The 26,793-nt window shown below is 57.9% G+C and overlaps 10 protein-coding genes across 10 annotated transcripts; 5 read left to right on the top strand and 5 right to left on the bottom strand.

Annotated features, from left to right (window-relative positions):
- Positions 1-1,845: 1,845 nt before the first annotated feature.
- On the top strand, positions 1,846-2,229 carry BJ171DRAFT_581243 (uncharacterized protein; the record flags this gene model as incomplete). The annotated part of the gene is made up of 1 exon (XM_053114091.1): positions 1,846-2,229. The coding sequence occupies one exon, from the start codon at positions 1,846-1,848 to the stop codon at positions 2,227-2,229; it is 384 nt and encodes a 127-aa protein (XP_052967112.1).
- Positions 2,230-2,609: 380 nt separating this feature from the next.
- On the top strand, positions 2,610-3,669 carry BJ171DRAFT_502740 (uncharacterized protein). Its single transcript, XM_053110791.1, has one exon. The coding sequence runs from the start codon at positions 3,017-3,019 to the stop codon at positions 3,449-3,451; it is 435 nt and encodes a 144-aa protein (XP_052967111.1). The 5' UTR covers positions 2,610-3,016; the 3' UTR covers positions 3,452-3,669.
- Positions 3,670-3,998: 329 nt separating this feature from the next.
- BJ171DRAFT_502739 (glycoside hydrolase superfamily) lies at positions 3,999-6,301 on the top strand. The gene is made up of 4 exons (XM_053110790.1): positions 3,999-4,255; positions 4,365-4,663; positions 4,896-5,173; positions 5,414-6,301. Exons 1-4 carry the CDS (start codon positions 4,152-4,154, stop codon positions 6,041-6,043), a joined length of 1,311 nt encoding a protein of 436 aa, XP_052967110.1. The 5' UTR covers positions 3,999-4,151; the 3' UTR covers positions 6,044-6,301.
- A 155-nt stretch (positions 6,302-6,456) lies between these two features.
- On the bottom strand, positions 6,457-7,963 carry BJ171DRAFT_458688 (RmlC-like cupin domain-containing protein). The gene is made up of 2 exons (XM_053108383.1): positions 7,385-7,963; positions 6,457-7,070 (listed from the first exon to the last, which is right to left on the bottom strand). Exons 1-2 carry the CDS (start codon positions 7,839-7,841, stop codon positions 6,499-6,501), a joined length of 1,029 nt encoding a protein of 342 aa, XP_052967109.1. The 5' UTR covers positions 7,842-7,963; the 3' UTR covers positions 6,457-6,498.
- A 439-nt stretch (positions 7,964-8,402) lies between these two features.
- On the bottom strand, positions 8,403-13,522 carry BJ171DRAFT_502736 (male sterility protein-domain-containing protein). The gene is made up of 11 exons (XM_053110789.1): positions 12,777-13,522; positions 12,604-12,663; positions 12,316-12,488; positions 12,190-12,202; positions 11,997-12,075; positions 11,741-11,893; positions 11,347-11,523; positions 10,836-11,164; positions 9,300-10,651; positions 8,944-9,136; positions 8,403-8,802 (listed from the first exon to the last, which is right to left on the bottom strand). The coding sequence occupies exons 1-11, from the start codon at positions 13,169-13,171 to the stop codon at positions 8,505-8,507; spliced, it is 3,222 nt and encodes a 1,073-aa protein (XP_052967108.1). The 5' UTR covers positions 13,172-13,522; the 3' UTR covers positions 8,403-8,504.
- Positions 13,523-13,993: 471 nt separating this feature from the next.
- On the top strand, positions 13,994-16,860 carry BJ171DRAFT_581239 (uncharacterized protein; the record flags this gene model as incomplete). Its single annotated transcript, XM_053114090.1, has 6 exons — positions 13,994-14,252; positions 14,825-15,463; positions 15,719-15,795; positions 15,989-16,252; positions 16,458-16,573; positions 16,725-16,860. 6 exons carry the CDS (start codon positions 13,994-13,996, stop codon positions 16,858-16,860), a joined length of 1,491 nt encoding a protein of 496 aa, XP_052967107.1.
- Positions 16,861-18,616: 1,756 nt separating this feature from the next.
- On the bottom strand, positions 18,617-19,030 carry BJ171DRAFT_402230 (ankyrin repeat-containing protein; the record flags this gene model as incomplete). Its single annotated transcript, XM_053107216.1, has 1 exon — positions 18,617-19,030. A coding segment is annotated over one exon (414 nt), but the record flags the coding sequence as incomplete, so codon positions are not given.
- Positions 19,031-20,146: 1,116 nt separating this feature from the next.
- On the bottom strand, positions 20,147-21,492 carry BJ171DRAFT_82014 (uncharacterized protein). The gene is made up of 2 exons (XM_053115906.1): positions 20,629-21,492; positions 20,147-20,464 (listed from the first exon to the last, which is right to left on the bottom strand). Exons 1-2 carry the CDS (start codon positions 21,406-21,408, stop codon positions 20,423-20,425), a joined length of 822 nt encoding a protein of 273 aa, XP_052967105.1. The 5' UTR covers positions 21,409-21,492; the 3' UTR covers positions 20,147-20,422.
- Positions 21,493-22,103: 611 nt separating this feature from the next.
- On the bottom strand, positions 22,104-23,543 carry BJ171DRAFT_502724 (uncharacterized protein). Its single transcript, XM_053110788.1, has one exon. The coding sequence runs from the start codon at positions 23,278-23,280 to the stop codon at positions 22,522-22,524; it is 759 nt and encodes a 252-aa protein (XP_052967104.1). The 5' UTR covers positions 23,281-23,543; the 3' UTR covers positions 22,104-22,521.
- Positions 23,544-25,731: 2,188 nt separating this feature from the next.
- On the top strand, positions 25,732-26,571 carry BJ171DRAFT_423527 (kinase-like domain-containing protein; the record flags this gene model as incomplete). The annotated part of the gene is made up of 1 exon (XM_053107603.1): positions 25,732-26,571. A coding segment is annotated over one exon (840 nt), but the record flags the coding sequence as incomplete, so codon positions are not given.
- Positions 26,572-26,793: the final 222 nt, after the last annotated feature.

The following is a 26,793-nucleotide window of genomic DNA, read 5'->3' as shown; positions in this document are numbered from 1 at the left end:
AACACATGGCGAGCTGCAAGGCAGGAGACAAACGAGGAAGACAACCAGCACCGATCTGACTTTACCTGAGAACGGCCGCTCCTCTCTCGAACCCGCCTCCCCATCCCTTCCAACTTGCCTCCCCCTTGTTTGTGACTGCGATCATGACCACTCTCCTTCTGGAGCTGGCGCCTCCCCCCCCCCAGTCAATTGCCATCTGTGCCGCCACTGGCCCGGCTCAAGATCACGGCCGAATCTGAGACATTGTCATGATTAAAGCTTTCACAAATAGGGCATTAGGCGACAAATTGTATCCTGTGTATTTACAGAGGTGCTGGCAACAGTCTTGCGTTCCATGCGGCGTTCATTGGCTGCATACAGTCGGTCCAGAAAGAAACGGGACAGTTCCTTCCTGGCTTCATATGTCTGAACCCCGCTGACTGACTGTAGGCTCCAGTGAGCAAGACGTGAGATTGTTTCCCGTCCTGGTTGGCAATCTCTTTGTTTTGGTTGGTTTGGGAAGCATGGTCTTGAATACACCCGGTCGATCCCCTGTGGCGATGATCGACTGGCATACCGAGATCATGTTCCTTGAGGCATTGATGTCTCGATCCCACAGCATATGGCAGCTTGTACAGCTCCGGACAAAGTGTGGTTTCTCGATATCAAGATGCTCGACCTTCTCGAGTCGCTTGGCTTCCCGACAATGTGAGCACACCTGGGACGTGTTGAACTCGTTCACCGAGCACACATGGATCTTGGAGACGGATCGGTCTGGTGGTCGTCTCTGGTGGTGTATGAACTGCTCAAAGTACTTGGCAAACCTGAGTCTCCGTGGGCTGGATGCATATCCCTTCCCCTGTTTCCAGGATGCATTCCCAAAGGCAATCACCACTTCGGTCTCCTTGGACATACTTGCTTGGCCATGAATGCGATGAGTGGGTGGGTGTATTCAGGTTCCAGAAAACCACACAGTCATAGCTCAAAACGGGGGTGTCCCATTTCATATTGGAAACGCTGTAAGGACGAGGGCGAATCTGGCCATATCCATGTTTACAGCTGGGCGATGGCGAGTCGGAGCGGCAAATGGACAGCCATACTTGCCCGTGGACAGCTTGAGGAATGCAGTCGGCTTCTGGTGGAAGCATTGTCCCAGCCGCCGTGTCAATGGGAGGGCATCCTATGCCGTGATTGGGGGAGATCAGACAGCAAGAGAACCGATGAGGGAGAGATGAGACGAGCGGGCCTGCATTCAGCCCCTTGGATGGCGTGGCAGGCCGAACAGGAAAGTTCTTTGCTGGAACGGCTAATGGAACTCCCGATCATGATTATCGCCGATGCCGAAGCGCACTTGGCCGGCGAGCGGACGAGCCCCCAGCCGCTGTTCAAAAGGACCAGCCGGGATGGTCGGGCACGATGGATGACTCTCCAACCTTGCTTCCACCAAACCTTGCACCCTCGCCCTTTGCTCGACAAGCACACACCTTTCCTGTGATATTCGTCCCCGAGTCTGGAACGCCAAAGTTTATCGACTCGGAAGGCGCTTCGTTCCTGACTATTGCTCGGTCTAACCGACTGTTGAAACCATCTGCCACGCGTTCCCTGCTGCAGGCTCTTCGGTGCAGACTAGTTGCATCGAGCCGAGCAAAAGTGCAAGCCGGCTCCTGAGCACACCCGGCTGTCGATCGAGAGTATCTGGCACACAGACCAACAGCTCTTGCACATTGTGCGGCGGGCTTGCTTGCGTGCCGCGCAGAATCGGTCTGCAGTCCAAATCCAACTTTGCGCCGTCTGCCAAGTCCCCGGCCTTCGACTCAGTCGCAAACAATCTGAGGGCCCCTTGATCAGTCCCGCATCACAGCCGCAATGGCCAACACCAACATTGTCACGACCACCGGCACGGGCAGCAGCAGCACCGACTTTCTGGCGGGTCCATTCTGGTGGATTGTGCCGGCCATCCTCTGTATTCTTTTCTTTAGCTGCATCCTCTGGATCTATCGGCGGTCCCTCAAGATCGAAGACATTCCGCTGCCGGACATTGTGCCGACCCAGACCATGACCGTTGTCACGGAAATCCCGCTCCCGGTCTACAAGGCCGAATACGACAAGACTCCCCTGACGCCGTTCATGCCCCAGTTGGACGACTTGCCAGGGTACAGCTCGCCGTGCCGGCCGTCGCCGCCGGTTGCAGTACCTCCACCGCCTGGGGTCGTGGCAAAGCAGTACAATACGTCGGCAGCGACGCTATAGCTGCACACTGGCGCTGGCTGGAGCGCCGAGTCGATCGGTTGCTCTGGAGCCGGGCAGCTCCAGCCGGATGGGTGTTGGCTACCAACCAACTCGGTTGGAAGCGACGGCGCGGTGACCACATTTATTCTTTCCTTGTAATATCACAGCACCGCCGGGGGGTTGCCAATATACAACGATGTAATGCATGCGCTGCAGGCTGCTTTGAGTGTGTTTGAGCGCACAGACGGGCTGGAGAGGGCTGCGTCCAGCCAGGGGCAGGCATCGGCCGCAGGAGGCAAGGTTGCACCACAGGGGTCGCTGCGGCCACAGGCCGTCGTTGGGCGGGCATGATTGGCATGCTGCTCCCCTGTCAAGGTTGGTCCGGCTGGAATTCGTCCACGCGGACACTGGTCTCTACGCAGGACTATTCGCCAGCGGACTGTTTCTGCGAGCGGCCGCGACGGCGCTGCTGGATTTTCTTGCAGCTGGGCTGGCAAGCGCATATCTCGCCTCGGTCTTGCACATCGACACCAAGAAAGCCACAAGCGCACCGAGGAGCCACCATATCGAGCCGCAAGATAATCGACATCGACACCGCTGGCCCCCGCCATCTGTACCCAAAGCACCCCCCGTCTGGCTCGTTCCCACGCCAGCAGCAACAAAGTGCATTCCCGGCCAGGCCCTGACGCACAACAGCCTCACAAACATCGTCGACGTCCGAGACACCTCCCGTCCTGCGCTTCTCTGGCTCAGTCGACTGTCCCGCCATCGATATCACTGCCTCCCTCAATTCTGAACACACGACACAATGGTTGAAGTGGCCCAGAGCATCGTGTCGTTCTGGTGGGTGATCCCGCTGGTTTGCTGCATCGCCGTGTGTGGCTGCCAGTTCTACCTGTATTTCAAGGCCCGCGCTGGGCCCGAGGAAATGGACTGGCTTGAAAACATCGAGGAAGCCGGCCGCGAAGCCCGACGGCACAACCGACGCGCAGGCCCACGAGTCCGCAACATGGTCAGCGTGGAGGTCGACCGGAGTCCGGCCGAGGTCCAGCCGTATCTTCCGCCATACGAATCCCCGGCCGCAAACGGCGATCCCCCGGCGTTCTCGACGCTGCCCCGATACACACCCAACCCGGTCGGAGCAGATGCAGGAGCCGGAGCCCCAGTCGGAAGAGCAGCAGCAGCAGCATCAACAGACAGCAGCGCACCAGCCCCGCAAGCATACCCAGCACCACGGTCGTGACCGAGAAGCACAGAGCACGGATGCGGAAAGCTGTGGCGGTGCGCTGTTTGCTTCGGCTCCGCTCTGGCGCAGCGCGTATCTGTGTCGGGTGGGAGACGGCGATGCAGGTGGCACGGGTTGTACAGGTGCGACCACGGAGTCAGTGGCTGCGCCAGAGGGTGTGACCAAAGCGCGAAATGTATACTGCGGGCTGTGATGCGGCGTCGTTGTATTGGCTGTGTCTCTGTACTGCTGTGTCTCTGTTCCTGTTGTGCAGAATGCAATGCAATGTGCTGTGTTGTCGCAAATGCACCGCCTCTCCACCATTGTGCATTGCCTCTTGGCCAGACTGGCTTGTTGCTGGCCGAGTCCAAGTCTGCACTCCCAACAGTCGTTGTTGTCCAAGAAGGAGAGTCGCTTTCACAGTCGCTTTCACAGTCGCTTTCACAGTCGCTTTCACAGTCGCTTTCACAGTCGCTTTCACAGTCGCTTTCACAGTCGCTTTCACAGTCGCTTTCACAGACGATTTCCCGACCGGCTTTGTCGCCCGCCTTATTTTGTGCGGGCTCGTGTCCGGCGGCGGCCGTGTCGTTTCCGCCGATCGCCATCGCAGCCCGGCCGCCATAAAATCGTGCTCGTTTTCCCTCAGGCGACCAAGTGCTCCTCGTTTTCGTTGGCATCTTGGTCCTCCTCCTTGGTTTTCTCGCTCGCTCTGCCCACAATGAAGTTCCTGGCCTCCGCCGCTACTGCCGCCGTCTTCGTGGGCGCCTGTGTGTCCCAGGTCTCGGCCCTCGCTCCGCTTGAGCCCGACACCGGTATCTACTTGTAAGCGCCAGCGTTGCTTCCTCCTCCGCCGACACCGCCTGCCGGAGACCAACATCAACACTTGCCGCTAACACCGCTGCCCCGCCGTGCTTTACTCCTGTCTCTGCAGCGGAACGTGGTACGATCGCCTCGGCGGCGACACTCCCACCGCCATCAACTCTCGCTTGAACTACAAGCCCCTGACTCTTTTCCAGTCCGACCTCAACATCTCCTCGACCCTGCAAGACCCGACCCAGATCTTCCAGCAGATGCAGACAGTGCCCGGGGCGGTTCTGCTGCTTACCCTGTTCATGTACGACAGTCTCGACGGTGTGTCGGATGCGGCCCTCAGCGATCTCGGCAACAAGCTCGCCCAGTACAACTCACAGGGTGGAAAGGTCATCCTGCGCTATGCCAGCGAAATGAACGGTATGCTTGCGAATGCACTCGCCGTCTCTGCCGCGCATAAAGTGAAGCTCGTCGGTACCGACACGGCCACCAACACGGCCCCGCCGTGTACACTTGGACAGCGCACACGTCCATGGCATTGCCTGTGACATCGCCCATGGCATCGTCCACGGCATTGGTCCTCTCCTGGCTCTGTCGTGTTGTTCGCGGTCCCCCCCCCTCTCGGTGCTGATTCGTCTCCCGCTCGCTGCAGGCAACTGGTTCAAGTATGGACAGCGCCCCAGCTTCTACAAGCAGCAGTATATCCGTGCCTACAACATTGTCCATCCGCTTGCCCCCCAGGTCGCTTGGGTGTGGTCTCCCAACGCCGCCAACGGCTATCCCTTCGGAAATAGCACCCAGACCCCCCTGAAGGGCACCCAGGACTTTACCGACATGGACACCAACAACGACGGCCAGCTCACCGACGACGACGACCCGTACACCCCCTTCTATCCCGGAGACCAGTATGTTGACTGGGTCGGCATTTCGGTATGTTGGCGCTGTTGCAGCATTGTCCTTCTGCAGCCATCGCATCGGCCACGCAGACATCTTCGAACGGCCCAACTGTGCAGTGGCTCGGCTTCGTTGGTACCTTTGCTTGTCCGGCGCTGTATATCCGACGCTACTCTCTCCAACCATACATTGTGCTCGCTCATCGATACCCCATACACTCTTGTCTCACAACCTCCCCCCAATGCAACACATCCACGCCATCCTTCGTTCCGACAGCTGTACCACTACGGCTACAAGTGGCCCTGGGTCACCAACGACATCCCCGTCCCCGGCAAGTTCGAGGGCATTCTCAGCGGCGGCGCCTCGGGCAAGGCTCCCGGCGACTCTGCTCCCTACGCAAAGTTCAACTTTTACGAGATGTTTTCCGGAAGCGGTGCTGGCGCTGTGCCCAAGCCCGCCACGGCCGGTGGCAAGCCCCTCATGATCAGCGAGACCGCTGCCACCTACCACGTCTATCTCAACAACTCTGGTGACCTGACCCAGAAGCTCCCGCTGGCCCCCGGCGTCGGCAGCGTTGCCGATATCAAGCGGGGCTGGTGGAACCAGATCCTCAATGACACCATCAAGGCCAAGTACCCTAAGCTCAAGTCCGTCTGCTTCTTTGACTTCAAGAAGTGGGAGGAGACCACCTATCGTGACTTTACCTCTTTCTCGACCGACTATGGCGTCGTGGCGGCTCTCAACCAGGACGTCCAAAACGTCAAGCTGATTCGGTGGGCTGACGGCTCCTCCACCAACAACAACACCAACCCCAATAACAAGTCTGCTGCGTCGACCCTTGGCAGGCTCGTTCCCTTTGGCACCGTTCTCGTTGCCGCTGCCCTTGGTGCTCTGAGCCTCTACTAGATTCGTCGAGCAATACGACCGACCCTGCGGGGGGCGTAGTTTACGGCCCATCCTTTTGGCTTCCGATTCCTAGACCCTCGTTACCCACCTGCTTGCGCTGCACCCGTTGCTGTCCTCTATATGGCATATCGCCTCAAATTTCTATCGCTCCCGGCCGCGCTCCCCCTCCCCACAGCATTTACAGAAATGAAACAGGCCCACCCTGATTTTCAAATCCAATGACCATGGATCCTAAATACATCCGTCCGTCACCTTCGATGACATTGGTAGCCACAGGCTCGGAGGGACGATATGGAGCCGCCCGCCGTGCCCTCAATGTGCAGGCGCCAGCACCCCTCCCCTTTCCGCGATGACGCTCCCAGAGGCAGTCCCCGCCAAACGGGAGAGTATCAGTGAACGCGGTCCATTGTGAGTACGTGGAATAGCTCGCTATATTGTTGAAACAAAGCAATAGCTCAGGGCCGGATTTCTTTCTTGTTGACGATGGCGAAACGTCCCTTCTCACGTGGGAAAACGACGGCATCGGCGTCCCACGGCCAGCCACCAAATTCGGTCCTGCGGTACTCGTCAAAGGCTTCCTGGATCTCGGCGTGGGTGTTCATCACGAACGGGCCGTACTTTGCAATGGGCTCGTTGATGGGCTCGCCCTGGAGCAGGAGGAGCTCAACGGGCTGGCCGGACTCGGAGGGATTCTTGAAGACCAGGGGCTGCAGCGGATCGACCTGGACACAGTGGTTGTTCTGAATGTCCTTGACTTCGGTGCCGCTCACGGCCAGCTGCACCAGCGGACCCTCCGAGACATAAAAGGTGCGATTCAGAGTGGCCGAGCTCGAGGCCGGGAAGGTGAACGACCCGCCCGGCTGCAGCTGGATGAAGAAAACGCCGACGTGGTGGGCTGGGTCGGCCGCCCACGAGTCCTTGGTGGGCGGCAAGGCTTTCTTGCCAAAGAGCTCGCCAGCCCAGATTGTGACCCTGGCCTTGCCGTCATCCTCGACATGAACCGGGATCTTCTCACCCCAGTGCATCACTGCGCGGTGGCGAAATGCGCGGCGATGTCATCCCGTTCCAACCGTGCGAGGTTGGCGAAGGTACCCACAGCAGTGAAGGCAACGACAGCGGTCGGATTAGCAAAGATTGAACCTGGCAGGAAAGCAACGATGCAAGACCGAGTGGAATGGCCGCCTATGCGCTGAAGCGAGACGATTGCACGCACCGGACGCGCCGCTGGTGGTCATTTGGAAATGCCAGCGAGGGCAATCGCTCACGCACTCACGCATTCACGCATTCACGCATTCACACATTAACGCATTCACGCATTCACGCATTCACGCACTCACGTACCATATGACGGCTCCACCATCTTGGATTTGGCCGGAAGGTTCAGCCAGATCTGGAAGAAGCGGTTGACATTGGGCTTGTCCTGGTTCACGAGCGGAAAGTTCTCGCCGTGGACGATGCCTCGGCCGGCCGTCATCCACTGCAGGTCGCCGTTGCCGAACCGGCCGGCGCCGCCCTTCGAGTCGCTGTGGTCGATGACGCCCTCCATCACACCGGTGATGGTCTCGAAGCCGCGATGGGGGTGCTGCGGGAAGCCGGGAATGCGTCGGCCGTGGTACATCCGGTAGTCCTGGTTGGGGTCAAAGTCGCTACCGTTGCCGCGTCGGGGTGGCTCCATCTGCTCGTTGCCGGGCGGATACAGGTCCTTGTGGTAGACGCAGAACAGGAATGGGTCGAGGGTTTTGTACGGGATCGAGAGCTTCTCGATGAGCTTGATGGGGTTCTTGACGAGGCCGGTCATGGTATTGGTGTGCTGGTTCGGTATGGAGGTCGGTGGGCTCAATGTGCGGTTGGCTCGATACGGGGGCTGAGAGCGAGCAGGTCGCAGAGACGGGCTGGATTGTGCAGGCGGTGCTTGCTTTGATGCGGAATCGATCTGGCCAAGTCGGGCCGACCGGCCCTTAAATAGCGTCATGCGCGCCAGACCCAGGGAGCGGTGCGGCTTGGCTGACAAACCGCTGACAAATGAGCGGCGGCGCACCGGATGACAAACGCCGCTGGTGCGACACCGAAATCCGACATTGAAATCCGACATTGAAATCCGACATTGAAATACGATATTGAAATACGATATTGAAATCCGACGCTGAAATCCGACGCTGAAATCCGACATCGAGACTGAGGCTGCTCGACAAGGCCGTCGAGCAGGTTCTACGGCGCCCAGGATCCGAGCGCAGCACAGCGGATTGCAAGGGCGTCGAGGCCGAGGTCGATGCGACGAGAACGCTGGCGGTTTGTGGACGGCGCACCGTCACCGCCACTGTGTCCCCAGAGCACCACCCCGCATGGCAATCATCGCTCCTGGAAGCCATATCGTATATTGGGCACCGGCAGCACTGTCGACGATGTGTCAATCAGCGTCACGCCGAGACGGCAACGAGAGGCCAGTCGGTCCGTCGCACTTTCACTCCCGTTGCGCCCTCTGCGTCGGCGGAACCGGCAGGTAACCGGCCTCGACGAGATAGGCAAGGCTCCGGCGGATCGCTTTGAACATGGGCGGGCCCGCCGACGCAAAAACCGATCGTGTGTGCGCATTGTCACCGACGAATGTTCTCCGGGGGATATAGTGGAGAAGCGGAAGAAGCGAATGCGATTCAAGACAGTCTGGGCTTGACGTTAGTTGCTCAAAGGTCTCGCGGGTATCGAAGCGAATGGGCCAGCCCATATCCAGCACAATCTGGAACAGATCCTCCTCCGTGAATCTGGGTGCAGCGGTGGTTGTGTTGGCAATCGAGATGGATGGGCGCATGAGTGGGCGCAGGAACGATGACTCGGTAAAGTGCTCAGGCTCCTCTGCGGCCTTGCCGCTCCGCCAGAGCACGACAGTCAAAGCAACGGCTCACCTTCTCATCGGATCGTTGATGTGGAATATGTACTGGTCTAGGGCTGCCTGCGAGCCGGCAATCGCAACGACGGCCTTGGCCACATAGTCAACCGGATCCAGATTCAAATTGACGTTGCTGTCGGCGACAGGAACCACGCCCAGCTGGATGCATCCCTTGACGTACTTCCAGATATACTCGTCTTTGTTGCAAACTGGATATGCACACAGAGTCGTGAGCAAGCGGTTGCTGCGAATCGACGCGCGCTTGTGCCGTTGCAATGACAGGACGCATGCGCCATTGAGACTGCAGGACGAGTACGCTCCATGGGACTGTCCATTCTTTCAGCTGGCCATGCCAAATACCTCGACACTTACCACCAAAGATAGTGTCGCCCACGATTCCGCTGGGCCGAATGATCGTCGCCGGTACGCCCCGGGCGTGGGCTCGGTCGACGAGATGCTCGGCCACCCACTTGGTCTGGGCGTATCCGCCCGAGACGCTCCAGTCCGAATACATTTTCTCTTGGAAGATCTCTTGCGACGCCTTGGTGGACCACGGAAGAGCATCCATCGTCGAGATGTAGTGCACGGCCTTCAAGCGGCAAGTGGTGGCCAGTCGCAGGGCTGTGAGCGTTCCGAGAACATTGGTTTTGACGAGCTTGTCGTATGAGCATGCGCGATAGACCTCTGCTCCCAGATGAATGATCAATTCCACGCTTTCGGCGAGATGCCTCCACTTCTCTGGACTCAGGCCCCAGTGCTCGGAGCTGAGATTGCCGGCGTAAGCCTCGATGCGCTCGCTGTACTCCGAACCGCTGTTTTCTCGCGGCGATGCGGACATTGTCGCAATCTTGACATCCTTCCAGAGTCTCTGTGTTGCCTCGGTGTCGTCAGCGGCTCGCACGAGGCATGCGATCTTGGACCTTGGAAACGACGCCATCAGCTCGGACAGGATAAAAGACCCAAGGAACCCCGTCGCACCTGTCAGGAGGATCTTGTTTGGGGCGGCTGAGAATCGGAATGGCTGAAGCGATGCTCCCGAGACCGTCTTGTCGTCGTACTTTGCAACTTCCTTGGCCAGGTCGAGCGTAGGAAGCCTGGGTGCCATTTTCCCATGGGCAGTGGCCTCGACGATCATGTCGGCAATCTGGAGAGGGGTGACTCCAGGCGACAGCAGCACAAACGGGTTGACATCGACGCCGTACTCGTCCTTGAGCGTCAGCGACAGGCGCGCCGTTAAGATGGAATCAAAACCGACGCTGCAGATGTCGTAGTCGCGTCCATCGAGCAGGGCAATCTCGAGGATGCAGCATCCCAGGTGCGACACTTTGCGCGCAATCTGCGTTCGGAGCGATATGTCCGATGGCAGCAACGGAAACGATGTTGCCAGCTCGTAGACATCGGCCCGGGCGACAATGTTCTTGAGAATCTGCATGTCGCGTTTACCGGACTCGCTGAACGGCAGCTCTTCCAGCTCGAGACAGCGACTGATAGAAAACTTTGGCAGGTTCTGGTACTTGAAGATGGTCTCGACCATGTCCAAGATCTGTTTTGAGGTGAGCGGGGTGCCGGACACCTTCTTTGGGGCGTACAGGAGCACGATTTGGGAGTCTGGCGCCAGCACAAAGCTGCAGTCGATGGCGATGGTTCCGATCTGTTTGAGGAGCTGGTCCTCGAGCATCTGCAGGTCCAGTACTGTATCATTGACTCTGACTTTTCTTCCATATCTGCGTCCATGATGGGATGGTGCATGAGTATTTGTACCAAACTGGATTTGGCGATGGGCCCCACAGCATGCCAGAGATATGACCACGAACATGGTGGGGGCACATATCCCTGCAGATCACTTGCCGTGATCCAGACATTTCCATGCCGAATCGAGCTGATCGCATCAACTCCAATGGAACGCACCTGCCGATCACGGTAAACTTGTTCTCGCCGAGGAGCTCGACTTCATCCATAGTGCAGACCCGGGGCGATCCGTCATCGAGGAATCCAAAGGCCGTTAGTGGGTGTGCGTTGTCCGAATCTTGGAAGTTTGGGTGTCGCTGAATGGGGTCGTCCTTGGGCAAGGCAAAGCCTAGAATCCCGCGTTTGCGCTCGACGGTGTTGATCAAGCGGCCCTGCTCATCCAGAAGGATGCACCGGTGCTTTGGATTGTTGGCAGTGTAGACGATCGTCTCAGGAGTGGGATCCTGGGGCTCGATCGTCGAAAAGACAAACAGCTGAATGATGGAGGTCTGGACCGCCAAAGAGGACGTGAGCACACAGCTCGGACCCGAGGACGAAACTTGCACACGACCCCAGCACCCTGCACATTCTTTCGGTTCACTTTGCTGATCGATTACCACGGTCACCGCGGTCACCGATCGACTCACTGACTCACTGACTCACTGACTCACTGACTCACTGACTCACTGACCTCGGCTGAGCCATAGACGCAGCGTATGCTGGCATTCGGCATGTGCCTCTTCACCAGGTCAACGACGCTTGTCTGAATGACTTCACCGCCCATGATGATCCGTGTTACGAACGGCCACTGGGCGCTTTGTCTGTCGGAAATGACAATCTTGAAGAAGAATTTGACGAACGAAGGCGTCTGCAGAGCGAGCCACACAACCGACGGGATCGGAGTGATGTGTTAGCTACTTCCCAGGGCTCCATCGACCGCGATAGACACCGGTGCTTGGCTGGCGGTACTCGTGGGCGATAGACTCGTCTCCAGCGCATGATCATGTGCAAGAGATTCGGTGTGCACATTCGAATGGGGCGGTTTCTTGGACAGGCTGAGCGGTATTGGGGGGGGGCGGACTTACCATGAACGCAATCTCGAGTCCAGCATCAAAGAGTCTCATCAACTCGCGCGCACGCTCAGTAACGCTCTGTGTAGGCTTTGGAAACCAGAGCGAGCCTTTGAGGTACGGGGTCGGTACGATGGTACCGAGCCCCGAGCCGCCAAAGGAAGGAGCCTGTGCCGATGCGAGGGAGTATCGATGCGAGATCTGGTCAGTCCAAGCAATAACAAATCAGGCATGGCGGCCGATTGCTGCACCACCACCAACACCAGTCTACCTGAGTCACTCCCATCGATCCGTAGAGTCGGGGCCAATTGTCAACGACGCTGATGGCGGCGCGATGAGGAATCGGGTATCTGCGCGAACACAGGAATCACACCGAGTCAACGGCTGCCTCCGAAACAGTGGCATTGACATCGACGGATGTGCATCGAGCACAGCGCGCCTGCAGTAACAATGAGTCGCCTTACGTTCTGGGCACGCCTGCATCCGAGATGGTTTGGGTCAGCAGATGTCGTGAGTCTTCTGGATCAGACGGCTTCGATAGCGGACATGCTGTCGGGGATGCTGTCGGGCGTGGTGGCAGTCGACCGTACCTGTGGTTCCAGATGTCGCTGCATAAGCGATGCATTCCTGCACCGGAGCACAGATCTCCAACGATGGGAATGGGACTCTGTTCAGCAGCGGAAACTGGGTCCCGTCGATGGCTTGAACGCCGTCGATGCGGCCAGGCTTGGTGCAGGCATAGAGGATGACCCTGACGCGCAGCCTTGATAGCCAAGGGCAGATGGACAGATGGGCAGGCCTTTCAGCGACGACGAGGCTGAAGTGGCATCGAGACCGAAGTGGCAGCGGCAGCACTCCAGCGGTCCAGCAGCAGGTACCTGTCGCTCACGATCTTGCGGACAGAGGCAGACCAGTTGAGGGCAAAGTAGATCGGCTTCCTGCCAAGGCAGAAACGGACGAGCCGAGACGGTGAGCGAGCTGGATCGCTTTGGCAGCGCAAGTGAATGCCGTGGTGGTGGATATCAGAGCAAACGGCTGCAATGGCACGTACTTCCCCAGGATCCAGAGTGCCAGAGTGAAGAACACCCAGTGCGCCTCGGGCTCGCAGTGCAGGCCCACAACGTCAAGTCCCGGAGACCAGACCTCCAGCTCCTTCAGACCCTGGGCGATCGAGTATGCCCGATCCCAGACTTGGCGATAGGTGTACTGCTGCAGCTCGCCGCTCTCCAGCGTCGAGACCATGAGGCAGTCGGGCTCGTGCGCTGCCATATTGACAAAGGTCTCAAGGGGGTGGTGCCAGGGGCCGAATTTGGTCGAAGGCGACGACGGGCGGATGGAGTGCTCCTGCGACGAGAGCGGCGGCCGGATGAAATCGCTCTCCCGCACGAGAATGGTTCGCTGGTCGGGTCGCCGGAGAGGGAGGCAGGCAAAGCACTTGGCAAGCATGGGTCCTGGGCAGCAGCAGCAGTAGAGGCAGAGGCAGAGACAAGCGACCCGGGGGAGGGCAGTGCGGCCGGACGATATATGGATGGGTCACTCGGCGAGCAGGACCGATGGCGGTGCTTGGCTCGGCTCGACTCGGCTGCCAGCCTTATCTTCTCAGGTCCACGTTCGGGGTGCTGGTCGATGTCTCGAAGAGTGCCTCAAGGCGAGCAAACCGACCACTCGACCAGTCCCTGGAGAGCCGGACATCCTGTCTGCCCAGATGGACGCTGCCGATACGGGCCGGGGTGGGCAGATGCATGCAGATGCATGCAGATGCACCGATGCAGCGCCGGCAGATGCGACCCATTGCAGGACGGACAGATGGGCGACATGGACAGCCTGGATGCTCTGGCAATGGCCCCCTGGCACGTTGGATCACTTTCCCCTTGCAGACACGACCAAAGGCGCAGCCAAGGCGCTCGGGGCCGTGCGGTGTGCTGTGTTCGGGGGCGCCAGACAGAGCCGGCTGTTGCTATTCAATGGTGCTATTCAATGGTGCTATTCAATGGTGCTATTCAATGGTGCTATTCAATGGTATGATTCAATGGTATTATCCCATGATTACTCTCCATGCGCAGCTTGGACTGGCTGTGGCGCTCATCAGGCTGATACTCACATGACCAGAAGCAGGAAGAAAATGCAGCCCGGCATCGGCCTGATTGGCATCGGCTTGATAGTGCTATCCGCCGATCGTTGCATCGACCTGCTTGGCGATCTGCTTGGCGACCTGCTTGGCGACCGTACCCTGTCGCCATCGGCATCATCCCAGCCCGTGCTCCAGACATGTCAAGGAGAATAGTTCTCGCGATCGATCCGCCGAAGCGACGGCGTCCGTTGCCTGCACCCAAGCCGGAGCCTGCACCGGTGTCCAAGAGCATCAACCCTCTGCTTAGTCTGAGCATGTACTCGGACGACGACGACGACAGCGATAATAGTGGCAATGAAGCCGTCGCCAGCGACAGCCATAACGCCAACAGCCCTCTGCTGCAAACACAAGGCTTCCTGTCGGCCGACGGTGCGGGCCGGGTCTCCGTATCCACAGGTCAGTTGAAGGACCCCCGTTTTGCGGCCGATATTTCGAGTCACCAAGTGAGGCACTGAGCAAGCATAGGCATCCCGCTTCCACTTGCCGTTGTCTGCAGAAGATCGCTGTCCTGCGACTCTCCGATTTCGATGGCGGGAGTTACAGCTTTCGTGAATGCGTCAGCCGAGCCCATCAGGCAGTCCGCCCAAGCAGTGGACCGCCAGTATCCTCCTCAACCAGCCCAGCCACACGATCTATATAGGCTCTCTGTCATGCAACGGAATATGCGCAACCGAGTCTGAGCCGAGGAATCTGAGCAGCAAAGCCTGATAAGACTCAAGCTACGCTTCTCCAACGCCACTCACGTCCTTTTGCAGTTTGCAGCGTTCTGCGACAGCGTCCTCTGACAGCCAAAGGACTTGATATGTCCAGTTGTTGCCTTTGGCATCCCGAGTGCGTTTGGCTCCCCGCCCCAGCAGCATCTCTGATCGACTGGCAATCCTGCGGGTCGCTCGTCCAGGCTCAATCTCAACGGGTCCGAGCTAACAGAGCCCAAATGCCGTCGTTTCTTTCCTTTGCCCTTGCACCAGAGCCAAGCGATGTTCCGTTCAAAGACGAGGCTGCCGCTGCCGTCGCTCTCGACCATACCCGGCCCGACCCTTCCATCGGCACCAGCACAGCAATGGACAGTAATCTATTGTTTGGAATCCAGTCAGGCGCTGTCGGCCACGGAAGCTCTGCCCCTCTCATGCCATTTGCTGAAACCCAGTCGGCCTCGGCGACCGAGTGCATCCAAGCCCCGACCGAGGCCAACCCGCACGGCCAGTGGGAGCCATTCTGGGACGAGAACTCGGAAACGTGGATCTACTGGAACTGGACCACCGGCTCGACCTTGTGGGCATCTCCCTTTCCTGAATCCCCGAGTGCTCTCCTCCACCCGCGTCCCGGGGCATCGATATTTTTCAGACCCACGCCTTACTCCTTCCAAACTCCGATGCAGCCTCCACCAGCCAACTCACATCTCGAGCATACCTCGGGAGCAGTCCTCGCCAAGCTCGATGCTCTCGTACTGATGCCGGGCGCGTTTACAAACGACGAAAAGGAAAAAATCCGAGTCTGCAAGAAAGAGTACGCCGTCCGGCGCTGGGATTGGGGCAAGGGCGCCCTGAAGGACGGATACTTTGCCGAGATCACGACGCATTGGGAAGCTGTTGTTGCTTCGCTCGAAGGTATGCATCTGTCTTTCTTTGGCTGCGGGTGCTATCTTTGGCTGCGGAAACTGGCATTGGCTGTGGACGCTGTCGTTGATCATCGGGACATGGCAGCCGCTGCTTTTGCTCTGTTTATCAAAGTCTGCTCAAGCTGCTGTGCTTTGCTGTGCTTTACTTTGCTTTGGTCTTCTTGGGTCGTTCAGCCTCAAGAAAGCGGGAGCTTGTCGATCGACAGTATCCATCGCGTCTCATACTCATGATTTCGTTCTACAGCGTATGCTGCCCCAGCAACCTGGAGAGCCATCTGGGACGCAAGCAGCATGACGTACTACTACATCCAAGAGTCCACGGTAAGCATCGAATAGCCAGCCCGTTGCTGTGCTGCCGTGCCGTGACAGCACATTAGCAGCTGCTGTGCGGTGCTCTGTTCTTGTGTGTCCACAGCGATAGCTTCTTGGATCGATGGTGGGCCGGCATCTATGTGGCGATCGTCGAAGCGATCACAGTTCGCGACTCACCGGCTTTGTCTTGGCCATAACACAGGGCTTGACCTCTTGGACTCTACCTGAGCAGGGACTCCCCTCCACCGCCGAGCCGCCGCCGCCGCCGCCCCCAGACGATCACATTGCCCCTCCTCCGCCTCCGCCACCCCCGTCGACGGACGCTCAGGGAGCAGGCGAGGACATGGACATGTCGGATGGTGAGGCGCCGTCACCAGGCGGGAGCCAGCATGTCGGTGCTGCCGCATCGCCACCCATCAAAAGGCTGGTCAAGAAGGTCAAGCGAGCACATGTCAAATCCTCGACGGTAAACTACTGTCACTGCATCGCTCCTCTCCGCCGTCATCCTATCTGTCATCCAACACAAAGTGGCGTGGGTTGCAATCGAGACTGATCTTTGAGCCCGTGTTTGTTTCCACCTCCCCATTCATCCACTCCCCATTCATCCGCCTCCCCATTCATCCGCCTCCCCATTCATCCGCCTCCCCGATTCCAAAAATGGTCCGTTTTAGGCCATGTTGCTGGATAAATGGAAGCAAGTCAGCGAAGAACTCAATCGCCCCGAAGACGAGAGCGAGGACGAGCCCCAGCTTGATCTGCAGGAATGGGCTGAGCAGCAGCAGCAGAGGTATGTACTTTGCAAACCAGCCCAGGGAGAAGACTTGCTGTATGCAAGTGTGATGTACGACACAGTCTCTCAATGCTCCTGAATCGGATGAAGCTTGTTGGGTGTGACTCTTCATGTGCTGTGACCTGATGGTGTACATTTGGCCACGTAGCACGAGCGTTGCAAAGCACAACCCTAATTTTGCCCCGCTGGGCGAGCGAAAGAAGCGCAAGGAGCCCGAAGAAGCTGAGGGAGCCGAAGGGTCTGAGAAGCCGCCTGAGGGAGAAGCACCAACACCGCCTGCATGATGGCTGTGGCAGGATACCCAATCCAGTCGCCAAATAGAGGCATCTCGGTGCTGAATGACAGCTGAAGCGACCTGCAATCGATGCTTGTTTTACTGTCGAGTAACGGATCCACGAAGCACAGGCACGAGCAAATTGGCAGTGTGGCAGTGCCAGCATATCACCAGGGCTCAAGCAGCGCTCATGAATGGACGACCATCGACTGTTCGCCTGCTCCGCCGATGCCGTCAATTATCGACGCCGTATCCGTCTTTGGAGGCACGGCCTTGAATAAACGGTACTGATGGAGAATTGCATGCATTCGCAAACAAGGACGAAGGCAGCGACGGGCTACAGAATGCGGCAGCCCGATGGCTTGCAGTGTGATGGCGACCACATTGGCCCAGACGCAGCACATCCGAACTACCGCTAGCAAGGGAGCATTTGACCTTTGTTCTGAATACCCTGCATGGGTGCCAGCATGGACTGCACAGCGCACCCACGTTGAAACGGAACACCCTGTTTTGAGTCCGGGGTTGCTGCCAATATCTGGCCCTGAATACAGACCCACCCTTATCGCAGCCATGACCAGATGGTGTGCTCACAGCGCCCGCAAGCCAAGCGACTAGAGAAGGCCGACTATTTTGAGACCGGTACGCCAGTCGATCGTCGCCACAAGAGATCGACCGGGTGCATTCAAGACCATGCTTCCCAAACCAACATAACCCAAGGGATTGCCAACCAGAACCAGAAACAGTCGCTGCCCCGCTGAGGCCCGCACAAGTTCAGCGGGCTTCAGGCTTCTGATGCCAGAAAAGGATGATACTGCCGGGGGTTTTCTGGAATGGCTGTTGCCAGAAATATCGGCCAAGATGCAGAAGGACAAGGGCCTGTGTGGAGAGCCGGTGCGTGATATCGAGGCGGACGTCATTAACCCTGGCTGAATCGTCGAGTATTGATGAAGCGGAACGAACCAGTGTCCAGAAACAGGTGCTTTTGGCGAGGACACACAGGTGATGGTGCAAATATAGTACAGTTCTGCAAAGAGGCAGGTGGGGAAGGGGCAAAACATGGATGTGTACATGGGCGCTGGGGATACAGAGACGATTCAACATGGGCGCTGGGGATACAGAGACGATTAACATGGACCTGGGCAGAGACATCGTCGTGGACATCGTCACGGATATCGTCATGGATATCGTCATACCCACGGCCTCGGGCGCTTTCCTCTTGCCAGGTTCCGAGATGGACACCAGGAAGACGATCGCCACTTGCACCAAACACCGCCGATCCGCATCGTCGCATTGGGCTGCTGACAAGGTCGTAGGAGCTCCTCCGCTGTCGTCCAGCTCATCATGGGGGCAGAGACGCTTCGACCTTATTGCGATTTTGACGGATTTCCTTGGGGCCGCGGAGGCTCAAAGAGGGCCATGGCCCAGCTGAACGAAGACCGCCGCGTGGCGGTTTTCGATCGAGTGCTTGTGGAGGCGCTGGCCAGCGCGGTTGATGCGAATGAGACGGCAGGCGAGGTGGGCGAGACTGGGGTGATGGGAGAGCCTGGCATAATGTGAGCTGTGGGAGTTGTGGGAGTTGTCGGGGAGGCTGGCGCCAGAGGAGCTGTGTGAACCAAAGCGCTGGTCGTAGCGATCGAAAAGGTGGCGACTGAGAGCGCATTGTCGTTGGTCTGCTTTGAGTTGCGCCTCTCAAAGTTGACCAGGTAGTTGATCATGTCATAGTCCCGCTTCATCGTGGCCATGCGCATGGCCAAATCGTTGCCGACGTGGGCGTCGGCTCCGGCCTCGAGCAAGATCTTTGCAATGTCAAAGTGAAATGTCGAGACGGCCAGGCGCAAGGCAAAGCTCCGGTCTGCATGGGCATCGGCGCCGTGCTTGAGCAGGAGCCGGACAATATCAATGTGCCCGTTGCAGCTCGCCATGGCCAGGGAGTGGTCGCGCCCGGCATGGACGTTGGCGCCCTTCTGCAGCAGGAACGAGACGACGGCAAAGTGGCCGTACCAAGCCGCCATCTTCAGCGGATAGTCATCTTGGGCATGGATATCGGCGCCGTAGCCGACGAGGATGCGGAGGGTGTCGAGGCGGCCGTACCGTGCAGCGAGGCAGATCGGATTGCCGTTCTCATGGTTGACGTCGAAGCGGCCGTCCTGGACCAGGGCTTTGACGATCATGGGATGGCCCACCTGCGCAAAGTAGCTCACCGGGCTCCTGAGGAACAGCTTCCTCATCGCCGGCAAGTCGCTAAAGGCATATGGATTGTGGTTGAAGACGAGGTGGCCGTAGATGGGATCGGGCTTTGGCGGCCGCCCGGACTGATACACGAACTCGGCAAAGGATCGCTGGAACTCGGGCATCAGCAGCAGATGCCGCGACCGGCGACAGAGCGACGAAAAAATGAGATGCGAATGGATTGTGGATAGGCACTTGAGGATCCGTATCAGGATTTCCAAAGGGAGCGTGCTGAAGATGTCATTCGAGCATATGAGATTCGACATGAGTGCGAGCGCCAAATGGATGATGGACAGCAGATGAATGGACGGACGGTAGACGAACGAGTCGCCTTTTGCTTGCAGCGGCCGGCTTGAGAGGGCAGACCAAAAGGTGCCTGGAAAGGTCGGCGGTCGACAGAGGGATTGGTGTCGGATGGTCCGAGAATGAGGCGGCGGATTACTCCTGGGCCAGGGTCGGCAGTCGGATGTCGACCGAGGCAAGGCGAGCGTCGGTGGGCTTTCCCGCCTTTTTCGTCGGAATGGACACCCTCAATAGGGTGCAAGCGTTGGCGGAAGGCGGTTCTGTTCGAGTCCCGCATCCCTGGCGGGGCCGGCAGTCGGCGATATATGTGGCGGGGGGGGGAGGAAGGGGAGGAGCCGAGCCGAGGGAGGGTTGCGGACGAGAGTGCTGTCCTGGACACCCAGAGAAAGAATGTGATCGCCTGAGCATGCCCGGCGATATTACGGCAATGCACCAGCGCATAGCCCGGCAGTCAAGTGCAGCCGTCGCGCTGTTTGATCCTGACACCATTCGCAACAGAGCAGCACTCGCATGGGCATGGCGCCACCGGCCATAACCCCAACGGCCAGGGTTGTTGTCGGCATCGCGGCCCGCGATTCTCCATCGCTCCGGGCTCGGACGCTGGCTGCAGACGATGTGAGCATTGCCTGGCTGGGGCTCGTTGGATTGTTTGTTCTCGGCAAGAGCGACCAAGAGGACAGCAGCCGCCTTCCACAGCCAACACCCCCGACTCCAGCTCCATGGTGCATGAGACCGGTCACATGGCGGAACGGATGATGCCGATTCAGGCTGTCTTGGGATCTCGTGGGAGTCGGCCGGGAGTGCAGCGGCCGCTATTGTGATCCGGTGGCCCCCACCTCATTTGGTCCGGGAACAGCATGTTCAGGTTGCGTGAGCTGCGAGAGTCGCTGTCTCGGCAGCAGCGGCAGGACCTTGGCCAAGCAACCAGTCACGACCAGGCACACGCCTGCTGGTGCCATCGGGCTGAATCCTCCACCATCGACGCAACGTGCGGCGACGGCGACGGCGACGACGGTGGCGACGACGGTGGGGATATGGTCCTACTTGCCCGAGTATCTGCGCAGGATGGCCTCGAGCCTCCGCTGCAGGCGGCCGCGGCCGGGATCAATCGAACAGGGCTGTTGGTATTTGATGGCCGCGTCGAATAGCCGCCATGCTTCGGATCATCGCGACAGCACCGAGATCCGCCTCCTCCCAACCAGCGCCGTCCCTCCAGCCCCCACAGCCCCACAGCCGGAGCACTTACCTCAGTTAGGGTGTCCTCGGTGGCTTCAGAGACAAACGACTCGTACTCGATTCGAGGCATCGCTATTCGAGGCCCTGTGGCTTGCAGATGCGATAAGAATAGGCTGTCGATCTCCCTTGGCATGGACACAGGCGGGGTGGCCGCCTGGAGGCCAGGCTGGTTCGAGGGCCCAAGCGGAGGCCGCTGCCTTGCTGGAGCAGCAGGCGGCTGGCTCAGGGTCGAAGAGCGTGGAGGCTTGGCTGCAAGGCGGGGCTGAGGGTCGGGGGCATTCGACGGAAGCACTGGAGGAGGGTCGTTTTCGATCGCCTGTTTGATCGTTTCAAGCAGCGAAGCTATAGCCGAACGGGATGACGGCAACGACGGGGCGGCTGCCTCCAAATCAATTTTGATGCTGCTGCTCGAGCCATCAGGACTGTGCTGCCCGGCTGACAGGCTTGAAGGATGCGGTGTCGCTGCGAGCCCATCTGACACTTGCCAGTTGCTGTGGGATGTGGGTGCTGCTGGACTTGGGATCGAAGGACCGAGGGCGGTGTGGATCTTGGTCAGAAGATCGTGGTAGACATGCGCATCTTGCCGATGGCGAGCGATGGGCGAAACCCCGGCCGAGGTTGGAGCAGGATGTAGGCAAGATGGAGAGCTCAGCCGACAGGACTGCTCGTCGTCGCTGCCGCTGGGGTCGACAGCATAAGTGCTTGGAGGCCGGTTCCGTGATTCGGAGGAGCTTCGCTCCGAGCGCACGATCGGCGGAGAGAGATCAAGGGCCAGAAAGGGATGTGACATGGACAGTGCGGATGCAGCGGCAGATACGGCGGCAAATGCAACGGCAGATGCGATTCCAGACACGGTGGCCGATGCCTGGATATGCGATCGGGTCAGAGAAAAGTCGCCGCTGCACTCGACTGGGGCGTGACATTCATTACCACCTCATCGACTGGAATGATGATATACAAAGCATGTCTGCTGGCCCAGCCAATCCTCCCAAAGCAACACGTCAGGGATGCCTTCATTGCGGGATGCGAGAGTGCCATCTGCATGGTTGTGTTGGCCAGCTCGGTACACTGTATTCAGGGGGGAATGGGACACCTGCCCACAACCCATCTGCCGGCGTAGTATGTAATGTGCTGGCGTCAAGCAAAGCTATAAGAAATAGAACAGATCACTTTGGCAGTCTCCGAATGAAGACCACCGGTCGCTCTCCGGTCTCCACAATCGACCTGCGCACTGTGATCATGTTGCGCGCCGCATTGACGTCGCGATTCTATACTGTCCGGCAGCTGGTCTTGGATCCAGCGCATTTACGACAATGTCAGGGGGCGTTTGAATGAGTATTGGGGCTGCATGGTGATGGATCTCTGCATGAAGCCCACGGGTGATGAAAGCTGCTCAATTGGCGGGAGGGCCAAATGTAACAACGGAATAACCAATCGCGATTTCATACTCGCAACACCTCCGAAGCGAAACGGAACACTCTCTGCTCGAGGTCAGAATTGCCGTTGTTATTCCGGGTCCTGAACACGCCATGACCAAATAGTGTGTCCAAGGGGACGAGAATCCGAGGGATCCCGATTTCCATGGACATCAAGAATATACAGCTGTTCAGAGGGCCGAATGCATTCGGGGGACTCTCGAATCGCAACATGAACGCCAGTTAATCATCGCCACAGGAAATTAACTGAGTATTTCCAAGATTCTGCTTCTCAAACCAACCAAATCAAAACGATTGCCAACCGGGACGAGAAACATTCTCACAGCTGCATGCCCACTCCCGTCTACGGAAGTTCAGCAGGCTTCAAGCCTCTGATACCAGAGTAAGGTACAGTGCCCCCTCTGCTTTGATTCTGGAACATCCGTTTTGCACAAGTGGGAAAGGGTCTTGAGAGAATGAGCATGCTTCTACATAATGAGGCAGTCCTGATTACTTCGACTATGTGCAGTCCCCTTCATGTGAGAGAAATCCTGATACGATGATGTGACAATATGAGATTGTTGGCGAATCTTGTTGTCAGTATCAGCTATGCTGAATGTAACTTCCTTGATATCTTTGTGCTCGGGATTCTTGATGGTCTGGCTCCAAATGTCCAGAGCCTCCTGGTACAAGTTGAGTGCACTTGCATATTCCCCTTGAGCATTGGACACGTCACCCAGGGTTTTCAGTGTCGCTGCGATCTCAGGATGCCTTTGTGTTTTGTAGACAGATATGAGAATGTCCAAGGCTTCCTGGAGCATGATCTGCGCCTCGGAAAGATGGCCTTGGAGATACTTGAGCTTGCCGTGAGCATCGAGGGTCCAAGCAACCTGTTCATGCTGTCGAGTATTGAAGGTCTCGACAAAGATATTCAATGCCTCGAGGTAGAGAGCTTCGGCCAGTTCGTAATTGCCTTGGGAGTCGGCGACATTGCCCATACAGTGGATCGTTGTGGCGACTGAGGGGTGCTCTCGTGTGCCATATATCTCGGTATAGATATCGAGTGTCTCCTGGTAGTGCTTGAGGGCGACCTCGTAGCTGCCTTGGGAGGAGGCGACGTCACCGAGGCAATTGATCGTGGTGGCGACATTGGGGTGATCTTGTGTACCGTAAAACGCAATACACTTGACAAGATGTTGTTCATACAGTTCCTTGGCGCGAATGTAATAACCACGGCTATCGGCCATCCGGGCAATGCGATATTCGGTTTCTTGGTGGACGTCCTTGGTATAGCCTTTCTCTGCCACCACAGATGCGAACGCTTCGAGATGCTCCGTAAACGGATAAGCATCAACCAACAGCGACTCAGTCAACGCGAGCAGTGTTTCACCAGTTGCATCTTCGATTCCTTCGACATTCAGTTCATCGTGTGCCTGGACATACTCCCGAGCCACTTGCTGGGTGAGCGAGTGTGTCGAGTACTGTCCCTCGGCTCCACTTCGGAGGAGACCACTCTGGACCACCATCTTGATCAGATCGGCCACTGTGGACAGGCGACTGATCAGTTCCATGCACTGACATCAATTGCACTCCGATCCACTCGCAACTCACCCTCGGTCTTGAGCTCCAACTGCTCTGCAATCTCATTGATCAACTCGAACTGGATGTTGGCCGGCGCCACCAGACTGACTGCACCGAACAGCCTGGCTGCCTCGATACCTTCATTCCCTCGCTTCATCAGCGAGTCCAGCGATAGATCCACAATCACCTTGAGCGACGATCGCGTGTCGTCCTCGCCATCCTGCTCCTCGAGGACCTTGGAGAACAGCCGCTCGATATCGGACAGCGGCACCTCGTTGTTCTCGTAGAACGTCATGAATGTCTGGATGACGAGTGGATATCCACTGATCTTGGCCACGATGCTGTCGAGGGACTTCTTGGCTTCGTCCGACACAAGTCTCTGGACAATCATTGGCGACGACGACATGATGTAGTCGAGTGTGGTGGAGTCGTCCCAGTTGACGAGACGGAGTGGGTCATGTTTGTAGCCAGGGATCTTGGCTTTGAGTGCACTGGCGAATGCACCAGGAGGCAGCGAGGCCAGCCGGGTCGTCACCACCACATCGCCGCTGAACCCGACCGACTTGGAGTGCTCAAACACAGAATCGACCACGTTGATGTCATCGACATTGTCGAGCACCAGGAGATAGCCGTGAGTGTTGGCGAGGAACTTGGCGGCGTGCTTCTTGACTTTCTCTGGTTCAACCGCGCCATCGAACACTTCGCACAACCCATCGATGGCAGTCGACTCGGTCGAGCAGTTGAGCCAGAAGACCTGGCGGTACTGCGGGGCGACACCGATGGTCTCGTCTTTGATGGCGAGGAGGTCGCTCTTGTTGCTGACGTCGAGGGTGCCCATCATGAAGAACAGAATCTGGATGGCGAGGACAGACTTGCCCATGCCACCCATGCCGGAGATGACAGCGCGGCCAGTCAGGGTGAGTTGCTTGAGCAGAGTGTCGAGGTGGACGGGATCGACCCGGAACTTGGAGTCACAAAAGAGTGAGTCGAGGACCTGGCGAGTGCTATCATCCACTTGGACTGGATGGATGAGATTGAGGAGGCGGTAGACTCGCTTGTGCATCTGGTCGGGACGGAAGCCAAAGGATTGGATCTGGTTAATTCTACCGAGGGTCTGCTTGAGCGAGGCAAAGGCAGGGTCGTCGGGGAGGGACACCATGTACGGCAGGAAGGGAGTGAAGACATCGACGCCGTCCTTGGTTTTTTTGGTGGCGATACCGAGGGGAAGGACAGGCAGGGAGCGTTTGGCATCCTTGAGATCGAGGGCGGTCTTGATTTCGAGGACGACATTGTCCTCTTGGCCGGAGAGTGCCTTGTCCTTCATCAGGTCCATCGAGGCTTTGCTGAGGAGGAGGAAGACGGCCTTGCTGGTGGGGAGGGCGCCGAGAAAGCCGTCTCGCCAGTCATTGGCGTCGACCAGGCAGCGTTTGTCGTGAAAGATGGCAATGTCTTGGCCATATCGACGCTTGGCAACAGCCACCAGCACCTCCTTGAGGGACTGGACGGTGGCAGCATCGGTGGCGACTCTGTATGAGAGGAACAGGTCGTGGTCGGGGCCGTGGATGCGGCAGTGGTAGAGTTGGCTGCGAATGTCAGCGAGCATTCTTGTTGATGGAAGGCAGAGCACGGGCCGACAAGCGCGGTGCACTTCCATCGAGAAAAGCCACTCGTTGGGGGATGGGATCCCGTGATGACTGAGGCCGAAGAACAGCGATTCCCATTTCTTGCCAAGACCCGTGTGCCCGATCCGTGGTGCTTCCAATCAAATGCACCTCACACCTCCCGCGTTCACCCCGATGTCAGCCAGTGCGGAATACAGTTGCAAACTTACCATATAAACAGCCCTTCATTTCCGCCCAGCAGCTCTTCCTGACGGTTACTGGTTTATCGAGGCGTCGAGATCTGGCTTGATTCGAATTCCTTGGTATATCGGTATCCTGACAACAGCATCACATGGCTGATGCTGACTTGTCGGTATGGGTATACCGACATACCGTCTGGAGACCCATTTCTGGGCGATAAATAGGTTGCCATTCCGCCATTCCTCTTCAAACTTGTCCCCTCGTCACGTCTGTATTCACCCGCATCTGTCCTCATCCCGTCTCTCACTTCCACCAATGGCTGACAGGCCCTGGTACATTCCCGTTGATGCCATCACCGACCGGTCTGCCAATCCACTCGCAGCCGGTGGGTTCGGTGAGGTTTTTACTGCCTCATACTATGACGCCCCTGTCGCCGTCAAACAGCTCTATCGAGGCTACAACCAGAACGAGCTCGCCGACTTTGGCCGTGAGATTGGCATCTGGCACAGACTCAGTCACCCCCATGTCCTTCCACTACTTGGTGCCTGCGACACCGCGACCAAGCCCTTCATGGTCTCTCCGTTCATGCCCAACGGCACCCTCCACAACCACTTTACCACCGCCCCTGAACCTCGTCCCATAAGTGAGAAGGTCCGGCTCCTCTACCAAGTCGCCTCTGGCATGGCCTATCTCCACGGCAACAACATTGTCCACGGCGACCTCAAGTCCCTCAACGTGCTGCTGGATGGGACATTCAGTGCCGTTGTGACTGACTTTGGCATGTCCCGCACCAAGCACACCTCGGCCACGGCCAACCGCACTCGCCGCGACCAGCCAGCCGGCGGCACCCTTGACTACATGGCTCCGGAGATGCTCGATTATGACGATCCAGTTGGATCGTCAAAGGCTACCGATGTCTATGCCTTTGGCATCACCATGTACGAGGTCCTCAACAACTGCAGGCCCATCTGGGTCACCGCCGACGGTCAGCCAATGAGGGAGAGGGTCATTGAGTCTCAAGTCCTCCGAGGCAACCGACCCAAGCAGTTCGACGACATCCCCAGCGGCATTCATGCCCTCATCGAGCGCTGTTGGCACCAGGATCCCGCCATGCGACCCAAGTTTCCCGAGATTCTCGCCATCCTCCGCCAGCCTGCTGAGATCCATCCCGTTCAAGACGGAGAACAGAGACCCATTATCGTCACCCATCGTCACTTGGAGTCGTTCCAGCCAACACAAGAAGTATCCGCTCCCAGGGTGTCCTTTCCCGAACCATTGACTCCCCGGACACCTCCGGCTGCTGCAGTGCTCACGTCCAAGCCAGTCCCCGTCAAGAATCTGGCAGACGCACTGCAGCTGCTCAACTTTGGTGGCGAT

This window comes from Polychytrium aggregatum, assembly GCF_025602895.1.
Source record: "Polychytrium aggregatum strain JEL109 chromosome Unknown BJ171scaffold_16, whole genome shotgun sequence".
NCBI lineage: Eukaryota > Fungi > Chytridiomycota > Chytridiomycetes > Polychytriales > Polychytrium > Polychytrium aggregatum.
Note: the sequence above shows the minus strand (reverse complement) of the source record. Positions and strands in the feature narration are given on the sequence as shown.